A 14,623-nucleotide genomic window follows, 5' to 3' on the forward strand; every position below is an offset into this window, starting at 1 on the left:
AAGCCATCAAAGAGCTCTCATTAATCCAAGGCTTCAGAGTTGTTGTATTGATTACGTACACAAGCACGATACAAATCACGAAAAACATTTCCTGAAATTTACAGTTGACAAACAACCGTCAAAAAAGATCAGAGGGATACACGCTGTCTTGCTTGTGACGTACCGTAACTGCGAATGGCACGGCTTATACATTTTCTGTCATGCGGCACCTTATGTTTAGTCTTGGGTAACAGCATGTTCGTCAGAAGACAGTGTGTCCTGCATTCTGTGTGTCTACTCTGTACAATCTCTTCTTTTTTTGCAAGGATTGAACTAGAAAGACAACCTTTGGTGTTTCCTAATGTTTATACATTGGTACCTAGTCTTACGAGTGCCCCAACCTTTTTGAGTTTTTGAGTTACAAGCCATCGTTTGGTTATTGTTATTTAATTTATTTATTTATTTTTGCTTTGGGCGGCACGGTGGACGACTGGTTAGAGCGTCTGCCTCACAGTTCTGAGGACCCGGGTTCAATCCCCGGCCCCTCCTGTGTGGAGTTTGCATGTTCTCCCCGTGCCTGTGTGGGTTTTCTCCGGGCACTCCGGTTTCCTCCCACATCCCAAAAACATGCATTAATTGGAGACTCTAAATTGCCCGTAGGTGTGACTGTGAGTGCGAATGGTTGTTTGTTTGTATGTGCCCTGCGATTGGGTGGCAACCAGTTCAGGGTGTACCCCGCCTCCTGCCCGATGACAGTTGGGATAGGCTCCAGCACACCCGCGACCCTAGTCAGGAGAAGCAGCTCAGAAAATGGATTGATGGATGGATTTTTGCTTTGCGTTGCGAGCCCAATTTCCAGTTGGAATTACAAGCTTGCTTCAGATATGCCGCCGCTCAATTGAAGTGAAAAACAAACGAAGCAGATAAGGTAACTGTAATGCCCTTGCATGTAGGCACGAAGAGCATCAGGTGCAGATTCACTTTCAGCTGATTATTGAAATAGACAAACAGTCAAACGCGATTACAAAGTGAGAAAACGCGCATGGAGCTGCTGTAGACCACAACTCGTGCCCAGATGCTCACATGCAGGCTGACCGGCTAACCTGACATCCTGACGATTCTGATTCTCCTGTTGTCACTCACTAGGACACACCCCTTAAAAGCACAGTACTACAAGTTGTATGACCATATACTGTATTTTACGCACCTTAAGGTGAACTGCACTCTCGCTCTCTCAACCAGTTCCCGTTGTCATATTTTGTCAGATCCAATAGATAAACAAATATTGTTCCACAGTCGAAATATACTGTAGCCAAATTGTGATGAGTAACTTCCAGCTCCACAGAGAGTCATATTTTTCTGTTATTAATGACTAGTTCCTGGCACGAATAGGTGATGAAAAACTGCCAACGGCGCACATTCATCACATAGGTGCCATTTATAGCATCAAGACTTGTGTGCATTATCTTCGCAAGTGGCGCACAGCCCGGCAAGCTAATAGAACCTGCGCCCGCCGCTGTGGTGCTCCTCCTTTGGGGTTTGAGCGGGGACAGCCCGGGTTTGAGATAAAGAATTTCCGGTACCGAATCAATCCCGCCGCTGACCTCCTTCCTTCCTCGAACATGTCCCATTTATTCTCGGGACACTCTCCCCCTCGGCCCGCCACCTATCAATCCACTCATCGATCAGTCAGTCTCTAACTATCTAGTTAGTCTATCCGTCACTCCCCGGCTGTCTGCTTGTCTTTGTTTCTGGCTCAGACAGAGATATAAGATGAGAGCACATTCGCCCAGGGAATGGCTATGATCATCCGTCTTTCTCACAGGTGTGTGTGTGTGTGTGTGTGTGTGTGTGTGTGTGTGTGTGCGTGTGCGTGGAAGGAGGAATTTACTGGCATTACTAGGGCTTAAAGACAAAATAGAGGCTTTACAAGCGACGCTGTTGAACTTTGCTGTTTTTGCAACAATCCCTCACCTGTTCCTCAGCAAGTCAGTAACAATTGTTTTGCTAAAAAGGTCATTTAGATGATTTGTGGAACATTAACTCATAGAACGAGAACATTTTCATAATAAGCCTGCTAATTGAACTGCGTCCTCTTTTCTAAAAATGCACACCAAATATAGGCTGACTAACCGATGTGATTTATCACACAGTTGCTTGAAATATGTGAAAATGCATGATTTTTACTGTTGCCTTTTGAAAATTTCAAATAAACTTGGATGTTGGATCAAGTGGAATTGAATTGAATTGATACTGAATCATAAAGATGCTTTTGTAAGTGCTTGAGCCATGGTCTTGTAAATTGAGTGCGGTCTGGTTTTTGCAGGACTGGTTAACGGAGAGCGCCAGACTCATATCCAAGGCGGGACACACCGTGCAGTGGCTGACGCCCCTGGGTTTGCCCATCATCCAGCCCTACCACCGTATACGTCACCATTTGGTAAGCAAACATTCAGAAGCTGCAATGTATATTATGTTAACTCAAACACAAAAATCCTATTGAAATACAGGCTATAATAACCTTAAATAACACATCACAATATCTCTAAGTCTATTTCTTGCCCACCTTGCTTTGCTCGTACTTGAATGGTTGGCACGACTGTTATCTTTAGTTTTGCATTAATGTGATATTGCTCTACGATTCCATTGGGCATTTTTTAAATATGTTTCCTCCAGTTGGCCAAGCAATGCTATCTTATGTCATCATGTCATTAGCTCAGTGTTTCCCAACAGCAGTTACATTAGAAATATGTCACGGCACACCACCTAAAAAAATGTCACATGAAGTATATGTACACTGATATAGTGGTTTTGTATTAATTTACTCACAAATTACTTACCGTACTCAGTGTTAAGTCTGGGGCTGTTTAGTTGAACACAAAGCTGATATACTCACAGCAATTAAAGGTAGACACACAGATTAAATAAAGTGAAATTGGACTTTACAGAACAGTGTAGAAGTGTACCTAAAGTTGTTACTTGAGCAAAAACAGCATTATTTGCACTTTTCACAGAGGGAGAAAAAAGATATCAGAGATTCCATAACCAATTCATGGCCAATTTCTTGCTTCCCTCGCTGTGTCAGAATCAGAATCAGAATCATCTTTATTTGCCAAGTATGTCCAAAACACACAAGGAATTTGTCTCCGGTAGTTGGAGCCGCTCTAGTACAACAGACAGTCAATTTACAGAACACTTTGGAGACATAAAGACATTGACAAAAAACAACAACAAACAACAATTGTGCAAAAAGATGCAGAGTCCTCAATTCGAATGGAGCAGGTCTCCCCATGTGTAAGTGAGTCGTGTAAGGTCTCCAAAGACGGACGAAAAACACAAAAAACACAAAAACAAAGACAATACTAGCAAGATTAGAGAAACACTGCATAGAGTTGTGGGTACTGCCAACATTTAGAGTCCAAAAACATTTTAAATGATATTATTAGCCTTTTTTGGGGGGTATTGTTGAAATATTAAATTTCCTCTCATGCTTACCACTGTACTCTATGCAAGTTCTTGACTTAATAAATATTGTTGAGTCTCTTCAACCCCCTTGTGAGTTAACAGGACTCACTTCCTGTTTATGCATATTCATGCATTGTGAAATATTTCACTAGTGCTCTAAACAAGCCGCCTTTTTCCTTGCCTGCCTTCTTTTAAAAAGGACGTTAATTCATTTTGTTGCTTTTTCAATTTCAGTACATGACTGGTAACAGGTTAAAAAAAACATGGATTATTTACATGACAGTATTTTCGATCTCTTAGCGAGCCTGACATTTTAGTTCTGACCCCCCAGCATGCCTTTCTCAACGGGTACATTTTCCAACGCGCCGGGAGCCAGAGTGCTCCGGATAGAAAGTCCAGGTCCTGATACGTTGGGTGTTGGAGAGTGCAGCGCTGATGGTGGCGTGCGATTGGGATGGGTGGCCCTGACTGTAATGGAGCTCCACAACATCATTAGAGTTGTTTGTCACTGTGGAGAGGCTGAGAGTGGCACGTCTGACAGATAAATGTCAGCGTGCCATCACGTCTGTAGATAGCATGTCGCCTGTGTGTGCGCACTTTAAGCTGTAAAAATTAACATTGTAACAAAATAAAATCATTAAACACTAAATAAATAGTCTGTTTATTTATTAATTAACTACTACTAATAATAATAATTGATTCTACATAGATTACAGATAGATACATAGATCTGCGAAGAAACTATTTACAACTAAAATAGTGACAAAATATATCTGTAATGCATTGTGAAAAAAGATAATTTCATTTCAGAAGTAAACATCTTTTTCTCCTCTTTATGCTCTGTGTCAGGACCTGATTTGTGAACATATCACAGTGATTAATTATGAACCTCAAGTCAACACTACTTTAAAGATTGTTACCTTATTATAGATTACTCTTGTTTTGGTTCTGAATATGGAGATTTGCTCAGGGAAGGGGGGAATCTATTTGTTTTTTTTAAATCGTGAAAAATAATGTAGCAGTTTCTCCAAATTGCTCTAATTGCTTGATGGATTGGTTTTAGTGTGTTTAATACTGTAAAGTTGAAGACAAACTGTCAAAGTGGCCTTTACATCCTTCGATTTTTATGTATATGGCCCTTCGCGGACACGCCTAAGCCTTTAAATACCCCTCATACATACTTTAATGATATTTAAACACACTTTTACACAAATTTTAAGTTAAACACTAAAACATTTTTATGTATTTAACAGAAAAATCCCAATAGGTGACCCACAATATAGCAGGGGATCACCGTACTGTCACATGAACCAGTTTTTGACAATGTGTGTGATTCTATCCCCAGGTTTATGAACTAAGTAAATGAAGGACACGGACATACTGTATAGCAGATGCCAAACACACGCAGCCAGCAAGGCCTTAAGCTTGCCCACTGTGCTGTCCTCTCTTTAAGTATGACATCAAGCGGAGGGTTACTTCAGTAAGGGGAGTGACACCTCACAAGCAGGTGCAAGAGAGCTCCGCTGACAGATGGCGACTCCCCCGAGGGTCCATCTCTCCTCCCTCGTTTTCCTCTGGCTGGCTCTGCTTGCTTTAACGTCCACCGTGGACAAGGAGGCTGCTTAGCTCTTTGAAGGTTTAGTATTTGCATACACACGCCGATGAAGTCGCGTCACACTTGACGTCGATTATCCCCTGCTATAATAACACTCTAATCCAGTTGCATCATTGGGCAACAAAAATGAAAATAACTTGCAGAAAGGTCACTTTCCCCCCAAGCATTGATGAATTCAATTCAATCTCCCAGTCTCCTCTCTGCCTCTTCAATCCAAGGCCATTATGTTGCCGGGGGGGTCATTTGTAATTAGACAAGGGATAGGATTGCGAAATGAGGAGTCGGGTACTGTAAGAAAACCAATAAGTGTTGAGAAAGTGGTTGCCTCATCAGTTGCGTTATGGCTCTTTTTACAAATATACTGATGGCCGTTTCATTTTTCACAAGAATAATACAGTATTTACTTAAAAGTTAAATTGAATCTAGTATGGTAGTTTCTTCTCACATTATTGGAGCCATATTAAAAAAAAAAAAAAAAACATTTTCCCTCTGGAAAAATTTTACTTTGTCATAATATATATTTTAATTTTCCAAGGTTATTCTCTTACCGTTGCAAGTTTCTTTTCATGTATTCTTGTATCATTACAGTTTTGTCTTTTGAAATTAATGCTTATTTTCGTACATAATGAGTTTATTCTTTCAACATTACAAGTTTCTTACAAATTTTAGTCCAGTTTTTATCCTTGTAATAGTACAAGTTTATTATGGCCATATTTTATTCACATAAAAGTGCTGTTTTATTTTTATTATTCTTATATATATATATATATATTTATTTTATTTCATTTTTTTCTTGTTAAATGAAATCTTATTCCCATAAATGTTTTTTCCAGTAAAAATATTACTTTATGCACTACACAAACTTGATACTACTTAATTTAGTTGAGCATTTCAAGAGTTTATTCTCCTTATCCTACCTTATTCTCACCATATTACAAGTTCCTTCTTGTAAAAATGCTACTACTTGTTATATTGCAAATGTTTGTAAAAATGCAGTTGTATTCGATTCATATTGGGGTTTTTTTCCTCATAGAAATACGACTATTCTCAGAATATTAATATAATAATTGATAATTGATATATACATTTATTAGTGCAGCATTAAAAATTCCTCCTCGTAAAGTTTCTTCACATGTAAAAATAAGGGGGGCTTATGAGGTTTCATAAAACTAATACTTAATTCTCAAACTATTAACACTATAAAGGTTTCTTATTGACTACACATATTGTCTCTCATAAAAATATTTTTTTCTCACTTTTTTTGCCCAAAGTATGTCCCTTAAAAAGTAGTTTTCTCAATAAAAATGCTAATTTTTGTTCGTATTGCCACAAGTGTATTCTCAAACGATTAGTTTCTTGTCTTGTAAAAATACAAATTTCTATCTGATAACCTTATAAGTAATGAGGTATAGGATTTCAAGGGAAGACGTCAGTCACTCAAGAGGTTTAGTTTCCCCACTACAGCAGTGCTAATTTGCATACAGTAAAACAATTGATGTTTCAGAAAATCCTCACAGAAATTGATTCAGAACTCTGGACTCCCACGGGTTCTTTCTTGGAAGCGTTGTCCCTTGAGGTGAATTGGGGCGGTCATTCATTCAGAAACCTCTTTTTCCACTCTGGCCCACTAACAAAAATTCAATGTGGACCAAGGCTACATTCTCCCCACATTAAATCATACTTCATAGCATATTCCAATAGTTATAGATAAAATGGGGTCAACATTCACCCAGAGATTTTCAGAGATATAAGATTGTTTTTGGAATATTTTTTTGTATTATTGAAATAAACACTGGGAAACACCAAAAGTTGTATATGTATATTTATTTCTTGCATTGAGCAGATGCCCTGAATGCAGTATACAAGTTATTCTGACTAACACGGCAGCTCCTGTCACATGTACACTAAGCAGGAGTCATTATTATTAAAAGTGTAGAATTTATTTGGAACAAGGTGTTCCAAAATAATAAATAAATCCATGGATAAAAAGCAACAGACTGCTTCACCAAGTCAAAAGACAAATATGTATTTTGATCTTTTTTGTAGCTAGTATCGTGCTCTTGTCATTTCCATTACAAAAATTCTACTTAAATGCAATCAATTACATCTGAAATAATGGCCAGATAATAGTTGACAGATATACTGTGTTTGAATGTAACGAGAGTTACCATGCTAATTTACATTGCTGCATCTTATATGGATGCAATTAGGTGTTGCTACACACTCACTATTTTTTTGAAATTGTACAAGAATTGACAGGTAATTTCGCCCGATAGGGCTTTTGTTATGCCATCAGTAGCCTGTCACTATAAGCTACATCAAGAGTTGTCTATTTAGTTTATTGTAAGAGAGGAGAAATTGCATCTTCTGTATTGGGCGTGATGCAGAGATTTTACAGGATCTCTGTGTGAACGAGGCTAAAGAATCACTTTACATGTGATGTGAACGTTTGACATTGTGTCAGAGGCAGCAGGCCATGAGATGAGCGAGCAGGTTTAGAAATTCAAATGCGAGGAAGGTGTGTAACTCCAAATGTCCTCGTGATGCCCTCTGCGCCTCCTCCGGCGTCGGAACCGGAGCGAGGCATTCCCAAGGGTGACACGATGTTCCGTTGATCCTTTGGCATTTTGAGGTGAAATAATAATAAATGCAGCTTCATTTTCAAGGACGAGGGAGAGAGTTTGGTCAAAAGAACGAAATGTGCGTGACTACATAGACTTCAACATTAGATGACCATTTGAGTATAGGAGCTTTCTTTTATTAACTGGATGTGATTAATGGGGACAGCTTGCTTCTGTGTGGTTACTGATTGCTTATGTACACGTAGCCATCTGCACGGCAGGTCTCAGGTGATTTCCACCGCAGGGGCCCGTCCTCCCTCGCCGCCTCGCTCCTCCAGGTTAGCCAAGGTCCCATTCATCATAGCTTTGATGCAGGTCTCACACAAAGATCATGGACGCTCACATTATAATGAAAAGGGGCAGAGTACAATGTAAAATTATGACCTCTTTTAGTACCTGGCCTTCCATTCGTCACACCAAAGGTAGCCTCCATTACATTCGCCCTCACCCTTTCACATCAAGCCTCCCCTTTACCTTTTTCCAGATGTGCTAGGGCATAAAGATAACAAGGAACTTGATGGACAGACCACCCCCCGGAACAATCCTGCTCAAGCGTTGATGTATGAGATAACTGCTGTGGCAGAGACTAATGGGCTTTTCCCCACACCGTGGCACTTTTTTCAAACTATTTTCTTGATAAAAGTGTGATTTTGTCATTCATCTTGCCGCAATCAACTAGACCCATCAAAGTGAGTTGCTTAGTGACTCGCTGAATGTGGCTGTGATAGACTTTAATCCATGTAAACCCCTGTCACCTTAATTCTGTAATATCTTCGCCTTCCTTAATGCCAGTTATATTATTCTCTAGGCTGCCATGTTAAACTTATTTGATCGTGAAAGAAAGACTATGAAATACTCTCTTCCTTAAAATCAATCTTTATACTGTATATAATGTACAACGGAACCGCTAATCTCTTCAGTGATTGGTATCTTCCAAGTTTTTCTTATTGAGAAACAATTTCTCCCATAGGAAAAAATGTAAAGTGAATTAATCGTTAACCTGTACAGTCAAAACTATAAGATTTCTAACTGCCATACTAGTGGAAACAGTAGTTAAACCATGTATAATAAAACTAAAAGAGGAAAAACTAGTCACTCAGAATGACAGATATGTAATGGAGAGTAAACAAGAAAGCGCTGTAGTAAGTTCCATTTATGACACTTCATTTATGGTTCTACAGTTATCAAAACCCTCTGCTGTCTATTGTGCCCTTCTTTAGTGGCATTGCAAGAAAATAAATAAAATAAGCAGAACACACTTCATCAATACAGAATATCCTCACTGAGTAAGAATTTCAGGGGGGTGGAACAGCCTGGGAAAAATAAAGAAACACAAAACTTCAGATAAATGTAAAAGGAAAACCTGGACACTTTTTTTATGGTGTGAGGCTATAGTCTCTAGAAAATTAAACAAAAATAAAGTAAAACCATGTGAAGATGCCTAATGTCGATTAGGCATCTTCAAGTTTATTATTAGCTTTAAATTCGGTCCATTTCTTGTTCTATGGTCAATATAAAAACTTAGGGTTTTTTTTTTTTGTTGTTGTTTTTTTTTTTTGGACATCACAGTATGGGAATTTGAATTGCGAAAATGTGTGGATAATTGGCGGCCATTATAATTGCATTGCAATTTAAACCCAATAAATTATTCAAAAGGTGGGGATAAACTGACAATAAGCTTTTTTGGAACTTTGGATAATGAGTCACATGCTGCTTCACCGGGACATGATTTTTCTGATCACATGTAGCAGCCTGCTGTGGTAAATTTTCATTATGGCTTCAGACCAACAATGGCCTACTCTGTGTTGGAAGCTTTTATCACACCAGTGAGCAAGCTGGTGGTAGAAAACAACAAAAGTCATAAATAACTTGAGTCAATGACACAATAAACAGACAACAAGGGCTCAGGGGTGTTGGCAGTGACCCTCGAATTAATTTAGTGGTCTAATATCTAAATGATAAAAGTGCTCTTGTTAAATCATTTGTTGTTGAGGTAGTTGCCTAGCGATGACTGTTGCGTCTGATCCTGCCATGATCACCATGATGGTGCTCAGTCTTATGATTTCTGTGTCTTTTGTTTTTGCAGCTCAGGAGCCCCATCCAATACCTCAACCTCCAGATCAGCCATGACACCAAACAGTGAGCGTCTTTTCCAGATCTTGCCTGACTAATCTGAGCAAAGTGGTTCCATGAAGGTTTACCACAAATTGTTCTGTAGTACTGGTTAATTTTTAATTGAATATGACATCATTCATTTTAGAGTGCAGATTTTTGCCATTATAAAACCTTTGTTAACATTACAGCAATGTTTTAAGTAATGTTTATTTTACAGTATATCAATATAAATATACTGTTTGACTATTTGCTATTTTTATTTTTGTAAATCATACAAATAAAATAAAATAATTTAACCAGTTTGGTGAGACTTAGTATTCAGACCTATGGACTTTTTTTTGTAATTTGAGAACTCCCTCCCAGCTACAGTCAAAGCAGAAAATGTTCCATTTGTGCATACAGTTGCACATTTTCAGAAATAGGCAGCCCACAATTTACTTGCCGAAGTAATTTCACACTTGATGGGAGGTCAGGCAGTTCAGAGACCCAACTTTTTGTATACAAACATTAAAAAGTCAATTTTACAAAACATGTCGCTTTAGTAATTTTAATCGTTGCTTAGGTACTACATTAATAACAGATTTGATCCTAAAAAGTAATTCAAACAAACCCCATAATATCCATCCATCCATCCATTTTCTGAGCCGCTTCTCCTCACTAGGGTCGCGGGCGTGCTGGAGCCTATCCCAGCTATCTTTGGGCAGGAGGCAGGGTACACCATGAACTGGTTGCCAGCCAATCGCAAGGCACATACAAACAAACAACCATTCGCACTCACAGTCACACCTACGGGCAATTTAGAGTCTCCAATTAATGCATGTTTTCGGGATGTGGGAGGAAACCGGAGTGCCCGGAGAAAACCCACGCAGGCACGGGGAGAACATGCAAACTCCACACAGGCGGGGCCGGGGATTGAACCCAGGTCCTCAGAACTGTGAGGCTGATGCTCTAACCACTCCCGCACCGTGCCGCCACCCCACAATATTTCAGTCTATTTTTTCTTCTTTCAATAAGTATCTGACAAAAACTAGCCTTGTAGCACTGGGTATACTATATAACCACCGTATACTGTATTATGCTGTACAATATAGAATTGCGAACAATCTCCCAGGAGGTTTCATTATGAGGCATGATAAGATGTGGTGAAGTGTGACACATGTTAATTAACGTGTGTATTTGGTTGTCTCTTCTCAGGAGGCCAGACACAGTGAAGCAGAAAAACGCGTTCCCGCCAAACTTCATCCACTCGCTAGACTCCACACACATGATGTTGACAGCACTTCACTGCCAAAGGTAGGTCATTAAAAAAAATCGGATTCATTAAAAGCTTTTTAATTAATAACACATTTTTAGCAAATTGACAATTGTGGCACAAGACGCTATGTTTTTCATTTCAGAAACATTCATGGTTCACGTGAACTAGTCATTGCTGTTCCCTTTAAGTCCTGTAGCTGTCTGACCTTGTATACCGCATTCCTTTTCTCCAGTTTTTATTATAGCCACAGGTTGTTTTGTAAACATACGCTAAAACTGGCCATACCTTATGTTTCAGACTAGTGTTGCTTGGAAAGCAGTCTGTGTATTTCCTTAATTGGGTTATCTGTGAATGAATGTAACCAAAAATCTGCCTACTTTGTAATTTTTAACCTTGTCTATGCTTTCTTTTCTCATTTCCATCTTGGCTCCCCCAAGCTTCGGTTTGACATTCGTCTCAGTTCATGACTGTTTCTGGACACACGCCCTTACGGTGGACACCATGAATAAGGTATTCACTTTCACCACTTTGCACTGCATTTGCCCTCCCAAATGTCTGAATCCTCCCACCATCCCTCGAACACACTGGCCTTCGATCCTCTTGTCTGATCTGATAGCGGCCGGGTGTAGAATTCCCCTCTTGATGCTGCAGGTTTCGCGTGTCAGTCAGTTTCTCCCGTCTTTACTTTCAGCATTTTGTTCTCAAATGGAGCTGAAGGATGTGTGTTTTGAACACACGGACAAGCTGTTTCTACTCCTCTCTAGCCGATCCTTGTTAAAAATAGCACTGAACCAAATGGGATACTGTATCTGATTTTCCAGCAGTTGTAGCTTCAGAGCAGCGAAGCAGTTTATGTCCTCATGCCATCTTGACCGAATCAACCAAGCGGTCCTCTCCTGAGTACAATTATCCTCTTGCATAATCCCCTGTCTCTTGATGCGCTGGGGTCCACCCACCTAATTACACAGGTAATTGAACTCCGCGCCAGTGGGAGAAGTATTTAACATATTAGTCAACGCTCAAGCAGGTGAAGCAGAAACAGGCAGTTTTCTGAACAAACCAATATCACTCATCCACAACAAATACTGTATGTCAGGTAATATGCTCCCACTCAAAATTGTATTATATATGGGGGGAAAAAGGTTTGAACAGTCCCTAAGTAAAATTGACCCAGGAACGAACATAACATAACGAGTCTAAGTAGTGAGCACTTCTCCTTTGCCAAAATAATCCATTCAATTGGTGTTCCTCAACTGGTGTTTGTTGTCCATAATAACAGAACCTGCCCACACCATAACCCCACAGTCACCATAGGCCACTCGATCCACATTAACATCAAAAGCACTCACCTACACAACGCCGCACACGCTGTTTGCATCTTCCCTGTACAGTGAAAACCGGGGATTAATCCATGTATAGAACACCTCTGGGACGTGCCAGACACCATCGAATGTGAGAATTTGCCCACTCAAGTCTGTTATGGCGACAAACTTCAGTCAGGTCAAGACCACGATGAGGACGAGGAGCGTGCAGATGAGCTTCTGTAATATCTTTGGGTAAGCAAACCCATGGTTGTAGTAGCTTGGCGGTGAAGACGCTGGATGTGGAGGTCCTGGGCTGGTGTGTTTGCACCTGGTCTGCAGTTGTGAGGCTCGTTGGATGTACAGTAGTGCACATTTCTCTGAAATGCTTTTTGAGATGGCTTATAGTAGAAAAATGAACATTCAATTTGTGGGCAAAAGCTCTGGTAAACATTCCTGCTGTCAGAATGCCAATTGCACATTCGCTCAAAACTGTGGCATTGTCCTGTTTGCTAAAACTGCACATTTTAGAGTGGCCCTTTATTGTGGGCAGCCTAAGGCACACCTTACATCAACTTATTTATAGAAAACTTGTACTGTCTAATCAACATCTGTATGTGCCACACCAGGTGGCGAGATTATCTCTGCAAAGTAGAAGTGCTCGCTAACATGAATTTGTGAACAATATCTGAGTAAAATTGGAAATGGATGGAAAAAGTCTTAAAGCTGAAAAAAACGAGAGCAAACCCAAGTGTGTTACGTTTATATTTTTTAGTGTACAGTACATACAGTAAATTTTTGCTGCTTCTCTAGCCGACAAATTTGAGTATCAGTTTTTTAATCAATACATATCGACAAAGTGACCAAAGCTAATAATGTGGACATATACAAGACGTACTGTATGTACTTGGTTTATTGATTCCTGCAATACTGATAAAAAAAAAAGTGATGGTATCGCGCTCAAACACCTTCCTGTTCCCTCTCCGTTACACGTGTCAGCTGTGAGTAGTTTTACTTTATTTAAGTTTCTTTTATTTTCATCATACTGTGGTTTACTTCTTTTTGCTCTTCTATGACAGTTAAGAATGCTAGAAAAATATTACTTAAAACATTTCCTGTACAGTTGTCATTCATCTGCACCCCTTTGGTAGGTCATCCGGGAGCAGTTTGTGGCACTGCACAATCAGCCCATCCTCCAAGAGCTGTCTGACTTCCTGCTCCACAAGTACTGCTCCAGGCTCACGTAAGTGCCACACCCCACTAGCAGCAAGGTGTTTAGACATAATCAACTAAAAGAATACATCTTGGCAGATAAATAATCATAGGTTCCTGGTAGTGTTTTACTTTAATTGAAACTTAAGGAGTGGTATTTAAAAATGTATATTATCCCAGTTGTAGTTTGCAGTGGTGTAAAATAGCACTGCGCCATCCTGAGAGGATTTTGCCCATTTCATGTATACTCGTGAAATAAGGTAAGGTAATACTGTGTATTATATCTACTGTATTAGCTTGACAGATTTTTTTTCCTCCCTGCCTTTTCTTCGATGTTTGATTTTCTGGCCCAAGGCAGGTTTCTGCTCATCTCCTCGCTTTTTCCCTGAGATAATTGGACATCGTATCCTTTACACAATTGCCTGCTACCTCGCTTGTAAAGACCCCAACTCCACAAAGGGATGTTTTTCATGGATAAGTAGACTTTTAAAAGGCAATTTCTTTTGTGTCCTTGTCGCAATCTGCATCCAAAATGATTGTTTGCAGCCCATTGTGAAGTGTTCTTTGTGAGCAGTCCCTATGTTTCCCTGTTTCCCTTTTTTTTCTCGCTCTTGTTCCACGACAGCATTAGATTGGATTGTTCTGGCTGAGTACAGAAAGATCCCATTGAGATCCAAGTCTGGAACTCACTGGACTGACTTAAATGAGTTTTATTGTGGCTTAGCTATGATGTTTTCACTTGGTTTTTTTTTGTTGTTTTTTTTTATGCAGTTTTCCCAGCCATTAACTTTTTATTCTGCCCCTTCCTTGGCAGGGCTGACAGCAAAAACAAAAAGTATCTGGAGGACCGGCGGCTCATGCTGTTGCTGGCCAAAGTGCCACAGACAGGTCAGTTAGCATGCAGTTGTTTCTAAACCTCTGGCCCAACGCAAAGGGCAGCTGCTGATCCCAGACATTGAACATGCTGTGTGGTGTTTGTCCTAATTGGCTGGAAGAGCATGCGCATAGCCTGAAGCGCTGGAGCGAACCGCTTCGCTGGAATTCACTGAACATCCATTTT

The 14,623-nt window shown here is 39.9% G+C and overlaps 1 protein-coding gene across 4 annotated transcripts in view; it reads left to right on the top strand.

Moving 5' to 3' along the window:
* Nucleotides 1-14,623, top strand: part of polrmt (polymerase (RNA) mitochondrial (DNA directed)) — a 43,389-nt gene that overhangs the window by 24,070 nt on the left and 4,696 nt on the right. The window contains exons 15-20 of one of the 4 annotated variants that reach the window (XM_061779374.1): nucleotides 2,306-2,419; nucleotides 9,767-9,819; nucleotides 10,990-11,088; nucleotides 11,488-11,560; nucleotides 13,503-13,594; nucleotides 14,378-14,451. In XM_061779374.1, the coding sequence (XP_061635358.1) occupies nucleotides 2,306-2,419; nucleotides 9,767-9,819; nucleotides 10,990-11,088; nucleotides 11,488-11,560; nucleotides 13,503-13,594; nucleotides 14,378-14,451 (505 nt within the window). The other 3 variants (XM_061779375.1, XM_061779373.1, XM_061779376.1) reach the window with 3 other exon arrangements.

The sequence above is a fragment of the Phyllopteryx taeniolatus genome, chromosome 7, assembly GCF_024500385.1.
Source record: "Phyllopteryx taeniolatus isolate TA_2022b chromosome 7, UOR_Ptae_1.2, whole genome shotgun sequence".
Classification (NCBI taxonomy): Eukaryota; Metazoa; Chordata; class Actinopteri; order Syngnathiformes; family Syngnathidae; genus Phyllopteryx; species Phyllopteryx taeniolatus.